This window comes from Macadamia integrifolia, unplaced genomic scaffold (assembly GCF_013358625.1).
Source record: "Macadamia integrifolia cultivar HAES 741 unplaced genomic scaffold, SCU_Mint_v3 scaffold1190, whole genome shotgun sequence".
In the NCBI taxonomy this organism is placed as follows: Eukaryota; Viridiplantae; Streptophyta; class Magnoliopsida; order Proteales; family Proteaceae; genus Macadamia; species Macadamia integrifolia.
In genome coordinates, this window is record NW_024868115.1 from 19895 (window position 1) to 34165 (window position 14271).

Below are 14271 nucleotides of genomic sequence, written 5' to 3' on the forward strand. Positions count from 1 at the left end.
AGCTTGGGGTGACATAATGGAAAACCTTATTCGAGACCACAAGGGAGCCCCAAGAGATGGGGCCAACATGAGGGTGGCATTGGGGTCCTTATCCGAGATCATAAGGGAGCCCCTGTCTTCGCAAAATCTGAGTAGTGTGCTTTTGAGGATATCCAATTGGGTGAAGCCATTGCCATCCGGAGTGGGCTTCTTGAGGCGATATCTTTTGGTGTTGAAATTCTGGAAGTTGAATCTGATTGTGTTGAGGTCATTTCCCTTTTGAAGGAGTTGCATAAAACACCTTTGCTTGCTGTTCAACCGATTATATCGGATATCTTCCACATCTCTACGTATTTTTTGGTTTGTAACTTTTCTTTTATTCAGAGGGAGATCAACATTGTTGAAGATTCCCGAGCAAGGAAGGCCATGCCTACACCGTGTAAGACAATTTGACCATTAACCACACTATGATTGTGGGAGAATCAAACTCCAACCTCCATGTGTAACTCACGGTTTTGATCTCAATAGATTTGCTGTTACCGATAAAAATAATAATAATAATAACACAAAGCAAAGCCAAAGGCTCTCGATATTCTTATAATAGAGATAGTAGGGTAATTTTTGGTGATTTTTTGGTAATTTTATCCCAAAAAAAAAAAATACTAGGGTAACCGCAGGTATGAACTTCAACCTACCGTAGCTTGAAGGCCCTGAACCACTACCTACCATAGCTTGAAGGCCCTGAACCACCATTTTCTGTTCCGGTCGGTGCAAAAAGAAACCAACAAACGTGTTAAAATTTGTAAAAAAAAAAAAAACCTAAAACTGAACAGGCATGAAACTGGCCTTCCCAAGGGAATCTGCGGTTTGTATCATCGTAGTAAACAAACAGAAAGAATTGGCGACGTTGGCGGTTATTTATTAGGGTTTTTTTTATTAACTCAAGCTTCAAGCTTTCATGGATTTTTATCTTCAGGGAGCAGTTTCCGAGCACTCGAAAGGGCTTCAACAATCTGATCACTTGGTGACCGCGAGCTTCAGGTACGTGTTTCCCTCTCATAATTTGCTCGATCCTAGTAAAGGAAGCTCGGAATTTCTAAAAACTAGTACAACTTTACTTCTTGAAATTAATGTTCTGTACAATTTCGATTCTGGATTTCCGAATTGATGCGATTTTTCTTTTACCCGCATACTATTTTGTTATGGTGAAACTGAAATCTGTTCTAAGGATCACAGATAGCTGTTTAGTTGGGATTCTCTTTGTAGTTGTCGAGTTGCGTCAGTTGGGTTTTGGTCAATTTTCATGTCCATATATTCCTGCTAGTTTTGGGTTCACACTTTATGAGAGCGAGTTTGTGAGACTTCCGGAGTTTCAGATTTTTCCGACTTAGCATGTGCGAACCTTTTCCGACCTTTCTTAACTGCTTTTTGGTGGTTTCTATTGCACAATGCAAGAACAAATTATTGTTTGAAAGATGTAACCCAAGAGGGGGATGACCGTGCTCACAACTAACCTATTAGTTCTACTCTAAAACAACCACTTGCAACCCAAAATCCTGCTCGCATGGTTGGAAATCATCTACTGTTTTCTTGGTCTCGCAATCAACACAGTTGTTCCTAGTATAATAACCAAATCTAGTTGCAAGGATTACCCACGCGAGAGTTCTTCTGAGATTTTCCAAACCTAGGCCCTAGACTTTTGCAACTCCAGAGAACAAGCCTCTAGATATTTAGATGCATTTGGTTCTATGTGTATTGAAAGCAATCTTTTTTGATTATTATATATGAACTTGATTTTTTCAACAGTGGGTTGGGATAAGGCTGAGTTTGTTGTTGTTGTATATTTTCAACAGTGAACAAACCAACCAAATGCTTCTAGGAAAAGCAAAGATTTCGGCTTGCCAAGTTATTAATCCCGTGCTAGTTATTCCTCTTTTAAAAGATCATGAAATGCGACGAGATGCATTTTACATTTCTTGCAATTTTCAAAACGCTGAAACGCTTAATGCATGATATCTGAGTTAGATGTAGATTGCAGACCCAACAATATTAGGTGGAGGGGGACTACTATTTCAGCAGAAATTACTAATAACCATATGCAAGGTTGTATTTTTTAGTTGCTGTAGTATGGTATTCCTACCTTTTGCCCTTCGCCAACATCCTGCATTTTGCCAACTAACGTTTTCGGCCTTGAGCCTTGAGCCTTGAGCCTTGAGCCTTGAGGTTATCCAAGTTCATTTCTTTCAGATGTTTTGATGCTTAATGAGTTTATGATTTGTGCATTTGATAAAATGCTGCTTGACATTACATTCTTGTTTGTACATGTGATGTGGATCCGAGTTTCCAAAACCCTGTTCGGATCTCTTATGGGCCCACCCGAATACAAGACAACTCGAGTAACAAGGGGATGGAAAATCTGTAATATTTCACTCAGAAACATAAATAGGAAAGAAGAAGAATCAAAGGGAGAGAGTAAGAGATCGCACATAGAAGAGGAGGTGGGGGAGGAGGGGAAGGGGGAAGGGGGAAGGGGGAAGGGGAAGGAAGCTTGCACAAAACATGCTACATAGGCACACAACGCGATACTCAATTCATTCTTCAAATATGCCGAATGAAATGGGTTACAAGCATATATATATAGAAAAACAAAATTAAAATTTTCGTAATTGAAGTCTAAAACTGAAATAGAAATAAAATCTCCTAATTATCTAACCCAACCTATATGGAGTCAAACTCTAAATTAAAAACAGGATGAAACTCTAGCCTAACTGAAAGATTACAAGATAAATCTAAATAAGTAAATAAATAAACTACCAATATTCACGGTCTGGGTTCCCAAATTGGTTCAGGACAATGCATGGAAGTGCTCCTGTGTCAACATGTAGTTTTAGTGAATGGCTGTTTCCATCCGCTTTACCATTTACAGTTTAGCAGACAAGCTTTTGCTCTCCCATGTCAGTTTTTTTATTAATTTTCTTTACAAAAAAAATATAAATTCTTTGGGGGCGGGGGTTGTGCTGGTGAACATATCATGTGGGATGTACTCTAGTTAAGGTTCCACATAGTGACTGAAGAGACTGGGGCTCGAAATCTCACATTTCCTTTGTTGTCTGTTCATAAGTAAACAGTATTGTGATTCCAAATCATGTCTTCTTCAAGGTGCTAAAATATAATTGCATTTTGAATTCACGGACCTCTTTATTTATTTTTGGTTCAAACTGGGTAGCTTTCTGAACAGGAAATATGTCTGGTGGTGTTTTTGGAAAACTTCCGAGGAACTAGATATTGTGTAGCTACATGAAATTTTGAATGGGGAAAAACCCCATGATCAATATAGGAAACAATGCAAGATTTGGAAACATTTGAAGTCTTGAATACTTCTGTTTATTCTCTGCCTTGTAAATGGAGTGTGTGTGAAAGTACACTGGAATTGTTCCTCACATCTGCAGCAAGAAGTTCCAGACCCCAAAGATTCTTGGTAAGGTACAACCGTTAACCAAAGATGTCATGTGATTCTTGGATTGCAAATTGTTTGGTCTATTTTGTTGGTAAACCGCAGTTGTGAAGTTATAGTATTTGGACATCTAATCTGCTTGCTTTTATTGTTGGTCTAACGCAAATGCAGTACAACATCCTTCTATCTAACCAGTGATATGCCGTTATTAGTATTTAGACACTCAATCAATTGGTTTGTATTGTCTGCTCTAGGACAAATGCATTACAATATCCGTTTTTCTTACCAAGCTTCTACTTGTCTTGTATAGGAAGCTGGTGCCCAACAAGTGAATCTAAAGCAAACAGAGAATTGGTTGGCTGTGGCTGGAGGTTTCATATTAGGCTTCTATTTCTATTGAGGAAATAAGGTTACCATGACAGGGCAACTGCCAGGGAATCCTTCTCAGCATGGGAGTATTGGAAATGGAGCCTACATGGTGTTCAATAATACGTCAGAATGTTCTCACTGTGCACCCAGGTGGTACTTCAGTAGACAAGAAATAGAAAAGTGTTCACCATCTAGAAAAGATGGAATTGATTATAAGGAAGAGAGCCATCTTCGCAAGTTATACTGTTCATTTATTCAGGAGTTGGGCATGAAGCTTAAAGTGTAAGGCCATAATCCTTTTCTATCAAGTAATGCTTCAATTTTTATGGAACTGCGTGAGCTATTTGGCTAGTTTAAGCAACAGCTGCAGTTTTTCACCTAAACTGTTCCAGCTTTGTAACATGATCACCTTTTGTTCTACTAAAAAGACTGAAGTATGCCTGACAGAAATGATTTATCTTTTTCTCTTGGAGAACTTATAAATATTCCAGAATTGTCCACAGACACTTTTTGTCTGCCTTACAACGTATTTTATGGTTGTAACCTTCCAAAAGTCATCTAAGTCCAAATCCCAAACTTTTTTGGGGTGCCTTTCACTGTATTTACTTTTGATGTAAACCTTCTGGTCCATTTTGTGCCCCTTTTTTTACCAGGTAGATGGATGTTCTGCAATAGCACTGTGCACAAGTGAACTCATGAATGATGGTTTATGTTGCAGACCCCAATTAACAATTGCGACGGCGATGCTTTTATGCCATCGGTTCTATATGCACCAGTCTCATGCAAAGAATGAATGGCAGGTGCATGTTATGCATCTTGTACTCTTGTCAGCAATTTGTTGTTAATGATCATAACTCTTGCTTCAGTACATCTTTATTGGTGAAATGAGTTACAATAAGCTATTACTTAGATAGGGTGCATTCATTTGCTTCAGGTGTGAGAATACACATCAAATACAGTGAGCAGTGGAAACTCGCATAACGCATCCATTGAGATAACTTCAAAAAAGATTTTAATATAGCTGCATCCAGATAAATGGAAATTACTTATTTATGAAATATTAAGTAAAATCGATTCTTGCCTTCTTCTTGGCTGAGAATGCAGAACAGTAGAATAAACCCCTAAGAGAAATCATGAAATTTGGTTAACAAATTTGCATGATAGGATTATTTTCCTAAGGGATTAAGGGGTTTTATACTGATTTTCCTAGGAAACATGGAGAGAATTGGGCTATTTATATGTTGGAGACCACTGGAGTTCCTGTCTTATTGGGAAGATATTTACAATGTATTGACACATATGGCATAACTTCTTGTATTCTGATGGTATTGCTTCTGTGTTTTCACTTATATTCTACATATATATGTCCTATCAATACAAACACAAGTTCTATTCTTGATAGCCTTGCTTTTATATTTGATGATGCTACCTTTTTTTCTTCTCAGACAATTGCTTCAGTATGCATGTTTCTTGCAAGCAAGGTTGAAGAAACACCACGGTTGCTGAGGGACATTGTTGTTGTGTCTTATGAGTTAATCTACAGGAGAGATCCTCTCGCTGCACAAAGAATAAAAAAGAAGGTGTGGCTGATATGTTTTTCTGTGTTTTGGATGTGTTTTGTGTTGCCTTGTAGTTTAAACTGGCTTATCCTCCATATTTTGTACAGGAAGTTTATGAGAGACAGAAAGAACTAATTTTAATTGGGGAGAGACTTCTACTTGCAACTGTAGCATTTGATCTCAATATCCAACATCCATACAAGCCACTTGTTGCAGCTTTAAAGAGATTAAACATTTCTCGTCATGACCTTGTAAAAGTGGCATGGAATTTTGTGAATGATTGGTAAAGTTCTTTCTGATTTCTTTTGTTTATTTACTACCTAGCAAAGTTGCAATTTCTTATGATCTATGTTTTAGCATCTAAAATCTGATTATGACTGGTTATATAGGCTCTGGACGACATTGTGCTTGCAGTACAAACCGCATTACATAGCAGCTGGCTCTTTGTTCCTCGCTGCAAAATTTCATAAGGTGAAGCTGTCTGCAGATAGAGGAAAAGCTTGGTGGTTGGAGTTTGATGTTACACCTCAACGATTAGAAGGTATAGTCTATACACTATTTCCTTTTATTTATTTATTTTTGTAATCAGCTAGCTTTCTCCTTTTACTATGATCATGATACTAAAATTAAACTTTTTAACTTGTTTGTGTGAGGAACTAGGAAATGAATATGTGGTGAACTGTGTTAAGTCACAGTGAGATTACTGGGATATAGTGGTACATGTGGTTTTGTGAAGCAATTGCTGGTTTGGACTTATGAGTCATCTTACCAAATATTTATCATGTTGGTTAACTGCCTGCGTCTAATTTTGGTATTTTTGCTTGCCAAAAAAAATTTGGATTTTGCTGTTGTTTTTGGATGATGGGAGAGAAGAGCCAGGATACAGCAGGAGTGAAAAAGTAGACAAGACACTTAGATGGTGAAAATATGAAATCAAACTGTAATTTGGCCCAGGAATGAACTCTCCTTGAATAATGAGTCATTCCCCTCCCCCCTTTTATAGTGTACCCATCTTAAAAAATTGGATCAGGAAATGGGTATTCAGTAGATAAAAGTGATGAAAATACATTGGAGCATTTATATGGAATGTTTACTGGAGGGATACAGATGGCCTGTTGGGTGGTGTTAGGATGTAATATTTGCAAGAGTCTTGATGCATTAAATTTGATTAGCTAGAAATATTTGAAGGGAGAAAGACCCTGCCAGTCTGGTGTAGGCAACACCAGCACTGGAGCATCCTCAGCGCATTGGCAGGGGGCAGCATAGTCTTTTCGTGCCCATCTGTGTCTGGGTGTAGGCAACAACAGAGTGGCAGGGTTCTTTCTCTCATATTTGAAATATCAGGTAAATGTTGACTTGTAGATATACCTTTGAATGTCGAATACACTGTAGCTCTCTCTACTTGTGTTTGAATTATATGTAAATTATGATCATCTCGTTGATTATCTTCAGAAATTTATCAGTTAAGCGATAATTTAAAAAATGTTAGAAGGCCGGAAATAAAGAATTATGAATAATAAATAAATGTTACTATTACTATGGATATTTTAGTGGAAATAGTTTTATTTCTTTTTATTGATTAGTTTAAGTTCTTGGAGTTGAAAGATATTGGTTAGATTGACTTTATTTTCATCTCTTTCTTCTGATTGGGGCAATTCCTCCGCAGAACTTGGACAAATGGCACGTATTCTTCTTCATATTATTCCCCTGCTCCTGCAACAGTTGATCCCCAAGTTGTTTTCTCTTAATGCTTGCCATTTCTTTGAGTGCTAACTGATAAATGTGAAAAGATTGGTGAGTTAAGTGTGATTGAGAAGTGTTGAGAGAGAACTACGTAATGATGTTAATCAATAGATTCTATTAGACTGCTTGATTCCTTGGTTAGAATAATTTCATCCCAGTTAAGTTACCCATGATTTCTATATATATATATATATATATATATTCTGCAATGTGAACACTTTACTCCACCCAGCAGTCTGTTGCTGTTCGCCATTAGTGCTCTCTTATTTTTACTTTTCTCAAATGATTTCAGAGGTTATCCAGCAGATGCTGGGATTGTTGGAGCAGCAGAACAGAAGAACTTTAATTCCTTCTGTGCGTGAGAAGGCAATCAATGCTACAGTGTTGGAGCAGCAGAACAGAAGAGCTTTAACTCCTCCTGTGCGTGAGAAGGCAATCAATTCTACATTTGTTGAAAAGGCAGTTTCCTGCAGTTCACAATCTTGCATTCTAAGTGGGTCAATTGCAGCTTCTATTTCAAGTCAAGGTTCCGATAGAGAGGTTGGTAGAGGTGCCCTGTCCACAAGTATGAAAGACACTTATGGCTCAGTTGATGGAAAAGGAGAACTGCAACAATGTCGGACAAGTGATTGTGGAAGCATGAACAGTGTTGTTGAAGATGACAATACATCCGCAGAGGGTGAGGTTCAGGCGAGGGTACTGGATTTCGATCAAATATCAAGTTGTAAGATGGTGTCTGTTAATGTTGGTCTCAGTGATTCCGACAAGGTTCGGATTAGAGAGGCATTAAAGAGGAGGAGGTGTGATAGGGCTACGAGGAATGTTGTGGAAGCAATGGATGATGATGATTCCTGGATGGAAAGAGAACTAGAAAATGGTGTAAAGCTGGAGTCTACATCTGCAGGAAGGAGACAAAGGTTGATTTGATTAAGGTTTGCATTTGAACTGAGGCTCAAATTGATTATTAAACGGCCTTTTTGCTGTCCAAGATGGGAGGAAACAAAAAGGTTATTGAATCCGTAAACTGGAGAATGTGTTGGTTGGAAGTCTGGACTTTGGACTCTGGATTCTGGACTTTTTCTGCGACTCGTCAACTAATGTAGGTGAGTTTAGTATTGGAGCTGATTCTTTTTCTTCTATTTTTTCCCTCTAACACAGTTTACTATTTTTTTTAAGTTGTAACTATGGTCTAGTTATCATTGTATTTACATTTTAATTGCCGTTTATATATGTGCATTTTTTGTTTCTATGTGATTCGTTTTTGTTCATTTATCTTCAACAGTTTATTTCTTGTGACCATTGGGTTCAGATTGTTTCATGGTTGGTGTTTATTATAATTTCTTGATTTCTAGAGCCTCAACTCAAATCAACTAGGCCTTGTCCCCAATACCCTATTAAATGTGAGTCTTCTGCTACATGGATCCTATTTATGTTATTCATCTGTCTTTTAATTCTTGAAATCAGTTAATCATCAAATGGTCTATGAGATTATTTTTGCCCTCGACATTAAAAATAGATTTAGCACCCCAAATTATATGGTTAATTAGTACATTAATCCATATGTTGTTCGTCATTACTGTTGTAACTAATGAGTATGCTCTCGGTGTACCATTTCATTGTTCTTCTAGACTTTGACCTTTTCTAGCCCTTCCTGAGGCGAATTGCAGTCATTGGAGTTCTTGTTGCTTATTACAGCTCAATGAACTGCTCTTGATAGAAATTTTAGACATTGGGATATCAAGTGCTCAAGTGCTTAATGTTGCTCCTGAGCAGAGAAGGCCAGTTTGCGGAAATTAGAGTTTAGAACTGTGTATTCAAGAAGTAATATATAAGGCTCTCCGGTGGAAATTAAAATGGATGATTGGTTGGAAGGCGTATTAGTTAACATTTGAGGGGGTTGTTGGACAAGTACCCTGTTGCAATTAGCTGAAGTCCATAAGATTCCACTATTCTTCTACATCTCCAATTCTTCAGTTGTGACTTGTTAGAAAAATTCATAGTTTGCAGGTTCTAGGTTCTTGGATTTCTTCCTGGGCATTTCGTAGTTATCGAAGAGGAATTAGAAAAGAGAATTTGCTTCAATTCTAGACTTAGTTTTCTCCTGCCCCATTTCGTCATCTCATCAATTCTAGAGCTGATGTTAATGTAGTCTGGTGATCATATGATTCATTTTAGTTGTTGTTTTGTCTCCTTCATGATAGAGCTATTCCATTATAGTTATTATTCTATACGGAATGTTAGGCACTTAAAAAGTGTCGTATAGATAAACTATGGGTAGCACAGATGAGGATTCTATGATTGATGTGTTGCAAAACTAGGATCGATAAAGTAAGGAATAACCATATTGGAACAGATCTGGGAAGTGCCTCCGTTCATGATAAGTTCCGAGAAAGCTATTTGAGGTGTTATTATATGGTTACATTCAACGGAGGTTTAATGATGCACTAGTCAAAAGGAATGATCTTATTCAGCTTGAAGGAGAGCTAAAAGAGTTGGGAGTATGCGTAAAATGGTCATAGAAGAAATAGTGATAAAAGACATGCATAATTTAAGTCTTGTCCCAATATGCCCTCAAATAGATTTGATTGAATTGCAAGAATTCATGTTGCCAATCCCATCTCGGTGCGACTTTATTGTTCAGACTCAAGATGTTTTGAAGTTCTACTCTGATTTTGTTTTTGAACCGTGGTCTGCTTCTCATTCGGCCCCTATAATGATTAGGGGGACGGGTGTGTGGGAGATCTCTAACGGGTATTTGCGGGTGAAGATAAAAGTATGTGATAATTTGCGTGCATTGTGGCTGTAGTTTAGTGGTGAGAATTCCACGTTGTGATTATGGAGACCTGAGCTTGAATCCCAGTAGCCACAAAACTTTTTCCCTTTCAACCAGGATATTTTTTGGGGATTCAGTTGTATTGGTTAAAAATGGATTTTTTTTTTATTTGCACTACCAATCAAGTCATGATGGAGGGCATTTCGACCTCTAACAAATAAGAGAGAGTAGTAATGACAATAGATTTGTGGGTGTTCTTTCATTGTAGTCGGAGGAAACCTTCTCCAAAGAAAATTTAGGGTGAAGGTTGGTACATTAGTGCTATACGCAGTATTGTGTTTGTGCCTCTCTTCCCTTGGAAAAATTTTCCTATTCTTCCGCTCCCATTGATGGAGTCACTAGGTCCCTTTGCCCTAAATTTTTTCATTTTTGTTCTATTTTACTGTAAAAGTGAGTATCTTTGTGACTTTACCTATGATGAAAAAAAAAAGAATGGACTGAGTTTTCCTTCATCTATGGAAAAAGATTTCTTCACCACTGATGATTTAACCTTGTATTTAAACTCTTATGTCATCATTAACTCTTTTCCTTTATTGTATAATGTCAAAAATACTCTTTTACATGCTAATTAAAAGATTAGATTTTAATGGTGAGGAGATTCTCTTTTCATCATAGATGAAGAGAAATTGAGTAAAAAAAAAAAAAAAGTATTTTAATTATCAGAGTCGTAACTCTAGAATTTATGGGGTTTTATACGAGGAGTTGACAATGAAATGACAATGCAGCACACCCAACCTATTTCATTTTTCAATTAAAAAAATAATCAGTTATAGTCATTTGTCTAACTCTACAAGCTACCTAATCTTTTACTGTGTTTCTATATTATCTTTTGTTTTTTCAATGGCAAGGTTTATTACTATTATTCAAGGCCTTTATGCGCCAGTTGTTCCTCTTTTTTCCCCTTTTGGTTCTTTCCCTTAAGAAGTGTTCAATTTTTTTAAGCTTTGGGTATCAATAATTTATAGTAGCCGTTTAGGTGTCTTTATCATCAGTTTTAAGTTTTAACTCAAGACTCATCTCCTGTCTAGGCAACCTTTAGATTTCCATCCTATGGGAAGGGTGATTGTGTTAAATCTCAATCATCCATTTAGATTGGAGAGGCTTCTAAGTGGTCGTTTGCCTTTTTTTTTCTTTTTGAAGTCTTCAAACGTCCTCTCTCAACCTCTACCCAGAAAAAAAAGAAAAAAAACAAAATTCCCCTCTCACCCTAAAAATAATAATAATAATATTAAAAGAAAAATTCCAAACGAGAGGGATGGCATACAAACTTGCGTAAAATTAGCATCATACATGCAAAAAATGCGAAGATGTTTCAATGGATTAAGAACCATATACAAATGATCCACACATTAAATGAGGAGAGGTATGTGAGGGGGCATGTTTTAGTTAGACGGTTGATTGCATGTTCGCCTCGATCCTAAGATGTATTGGACATTTGTTTACTATACGGCACTCTTATGGAGAAAGACAATGTAGTGACATGTTTTATGTTGTGGTTAAGTGGTGTTTTGGGCGTAAGCAACTCCTCATGTTTAAAGAATCCTTTCAAAAAAATAGGGAGAAAAAAAAATGTAAAAACAGAACCATGCCTATTTGAAATACAAGTGGATATAAAAAGACTGGTGTTACCCACTCAAATGCCACTACATGACCTCTCATTGGACAAATCAACATGTTGATATAGTGATCATGCAAGCGAACAAGGTTTTCTTGCTAAAAAATATGTAAGGGATAATTTTCCTTCAGTCATCGTTAAAGAAGGTAAAGAAAGAATGAGATAAAATTAGAGGGTATTACGTGCCTGTATCTTATTGAAGTTGATTATGATCCGTAATTTTCGTACATTTTCCTGCCCTGGGACAAATTTCCACAAAAATACGATGCAAGGAAAATGTCATTACATTGGAAAAGGACATAGATGTAAATCAACGGTCCGTCTAGAGAAAGCTTTCCATTATCTGCACTGATTCCAAGAAACATTTCTCTATGACCATATTATCTTCTCGCAGGCTTTTGCTTTATCCTCAGTTCCTCCTCATCCACTTTACTCAGCCTCTAGGCTCTCTCCCGTCTCTCCACGCGGACCTCGCCTCCTCGACGACCTATCTACCCCATCGGAAGAAGGGATCAGTTTTATTTTAAGAGTTCTTCCATTTCCTCTATTTCATCTTCATTTTGATCGCTTTGAAGCTCATCCAACCTATATCTTCAACTCCAAGCTTCGTCTTCCCCTGTAATCTCACTATTTAAAGAATTTATTTTCTCTCGATAAAGCCAACTCAATCTACCGGAGTTTCCTTTATCTTGAGAAACTCATGTGATCTGCAACAAAGAACGGCGGATTTTGAAATTTCCAGAGGTACACAGCTTGTGGAGTTCTCAATTTTAAGGTATGATGCATGATTGTTATGAACCAAATCAAAAGTTATGATCTCCGCTATGTATGCGTTTTCTGTGCGAATACATTGGAGCCTCATGATTAGCTAAAGTTTCTGCTAACGTTTCTCTGGTTCCATGCTTTATTTGTGATCTTCGATGTTTGCTATGTGAATGATAAACACTACGACTCTAGGAGTTCCCTGGTTTTAATTTTGTGTGGTTCGATTGGTGGCTCCGCAAGTTTTTTTTTTTTTTTCCTACTATCTATATCGCTATGCTACTGTTGTGCTGTGGTAATTCTATTGCGCTTTCCGGCACACTTCCTAGGGTGTTTAGTTGAGACGGTTGAACTGTGAAGACAGATCCCGTTTTCAGCCTCTGAATATGTTATGCGTCATTTCAATTGGTCACGTTGCTAAGAGGCCACTAGAAAGTGTGATGCCTGAGTTGAGCTGTTGATTTTATTTGGAAATTTGTTTTCAATCGTCTTAATCTTCTTCCCTTCATCATATTTCTATCTTCCCCACTCAGGCACCGTTGGAAGTCTAGAGGTGTGTGCCCTTGATTCTGTTTGTGTCTCTCTCTGTTTTTTATTGTTTGAATTTTGGAATCTCTTTTCAGCATTCTATATTATCTGTATCTTTTTACTTATTATGTTGTTCTGCCATAAATATGAAAGGTGGCCGGATGGGAACCCTACAAGGATCCGTTGTTTGCCCTACAGTTCGTTCAAAGCAAGTTGGAGCTTTTACTCTGCCAGTGAATGGGTCTTTCATGAAGGCCAGGACTTTTAGAAGTGGATTCTGGGGCTTGAAGGGGGGATTGAGAGATGGAGTTAAGGTGAGAACTTTTCTCCATCAGGGCCATAAGGAGAAGTGCTGGACAGTGCACTGTAGTTTCAGTTCTTCCTCAAATGGTAATGGTAGCATGGCAGATAATTTCAACGAGAACGATGAAGAATACGTAAACTCCAGCGTGGTTGAAGCCGGTATGCTTGTGTAATGATCAGCCTATGTTTCTGTTTTCACTTTTCATTCCATCAAGAGGTGGATTTTCCCTTTTTCTGTTTCTTGGTTTTATATTTGTCACATGGGTCTAGATGTAGATAACTTATCGAGGAAGTACAATTTTTACTCTTAAATTTCCTAGTTATAGTTCATATATAAGTTTATGGCTTATTTTATTATGTGCAATTTGTTAATCTTACTGTTGTCCACTACTTTGTATATATGCCGATTGATTTTTGCTAGTTGTTTCCAAATGGCCAATGCACCATAAACTGAATACTTTGACTTTGACAATCATACAGTTGAGGTAAAAAGTGGCCCAGATGGGTTCATGATAAAGATGCGAGATGGTAGGCACATAAGGTGTGTTCATAACATTCCACAGGGTGGTCATCTACCAGATTATGCCCCACATCCTGCTATTGTACTAAAGATTGAGGATGGAAGTGATCTTTTTCTTCCAATAATTGTCAGTACGTATATATCCTTGGAGGTGGTCAGAATTTAATTGTCTTGGAATCTCGGTTATTTTGTACTCCATGTTTTACTTTGTTTCCTTCTTATTCTTCTTTTTTTGTTTGTTTACTTCTTATGATTGATGATTTACCTTGATTGTAGTGGAGATGCCAAGTGTTATGCTTATGGCTGCAGTTCGCAATGTTCAAATTGTATGTCTACTGCTTCTTTTGGGAGTCTTGTGATAACCTCTGCTGTTAATAAGTTGAAGCTTGCTACTGTCTAGAAGTATTTTGTTAAATAAGCAATTTTTTATTATTATACCACAGGGTAGGCCCACTTTATATCATGTAGTGAAGGAAATGATCGAGAAGATGGGATATGTGGTATGTTTATGCTGTATTCCCCTTTGACTTCCATCATTTATTTTTACCTGTATAAGGTCTGTCATTTTGGATTTTGACTGTGATATTGCCATTTTGTTATGCCAAT

The 14271-nt window shown here is 37.3% G+C and overlaps 2 protein-coding genes across 4 annotated transcripts in view; both read left to right on the forward strand.

The window, feature by feature from the left end:
- Nucleotides 1-832: 832 nt before the first annotated feature.
- LOC122063080 (cyclin-T1-3-like) lies at nucleotides 833-8351 on the forward strand. Of its 3 annotated transcripts, XM_042626735.1 has the most exons (7): nucleotides 833-1020; nucleotides 3744-4084; nucleotides 4521-4602; nucleotides 5248-5382; nucleotides 5469-5644; nucleotides 5751-5902; nucleotides 7397-8351. In XM_042626735.1, the coding sequence occupies exons 2-7, from the start codon at nucleotides 3849-3851 to the stop codon at nucleotides 8029-8031; spliced, it is 1416 nt and encodes a 471-aa protein (XP_042482669.1). In that variant the 5' UTR covers nucleotides 833-1020; nucleotides 3744-3848; the 3' UTR covers nucleotides 8032-8351. The 3 variants fall into 3 exon arrangements, with proteins under 3 accessions (XP_042482669.1, XP_042482670.1, XP_042482671.1); XM_042626736.1 differs by lacking the exon at nucleotides 833-1020 and having other exon boundaries at nucleotides 3970-4084; nucleotides 4456-4602; XM_042626737.1 differs by lacking the exons at nucleotides 833-1020; nucleotides 3744-4084; nucleotides 4521-4602 and adding an exon at nucleotides 4627-5127.
- A 3587-nt stretch (nucleotides 8352-11938) lies between these two features.
- Nucleotides 11939-14271, forward strand: part of LOC122063102 (bifunctional nuclease 2-like) — a 5358-nt gene continuing 3025 nt past the window's right edge. The window contains exons 1-5 of the mRNA XM_042626780.1: nucleotides 11939-12327; nucleotides 12996-13304; nucleotides 13626-13796; nucleotides 13942-13991; nucleotides 14109-14165. Coding sequence (XP_042482714.1) covers nucleotides 13004-13304; nucleotides 13626-13796; nucleotides 13942-13991; nucleotides 14109-14165 — 579 coding nt within the window. The 5' untranslated portion in view covers nucleotides 11939-12327; nucleotides 12996-13003. The remainder of the gene's footprint in view (nucleotides 12328-12995; nucleotides 13305-13625; nucleotides 13797-13941; nucleotides 13992-14108; nucleotides 14166-14271) is intronic.

Excerpts from the sequence above, each read along its gene's own strand:
- LOC122063080 (XM_042626735.1), top strand. The coding sequence starts at position 3,849 with ATGACAGGGCAACTGCCAGGGAATCCTTCTCAGCATGGGAGTATTGGA. Across the intron at positions 4,085-4,520 it reads TTGGGCATGAAGCTTAAAGT|ACCCCAATTAACAATTGCGA; the intron begins GTAAGGCCATAA and ends TTTATGTTGCAG. Across the intron at positions 5,383-5,468 it reads CACAAAGAATAAAAAAGAAG|GAAGTTTATGAGAGACAGAA; the intron begins GTGTGGCTGATA and ends TATTTTGTACAG.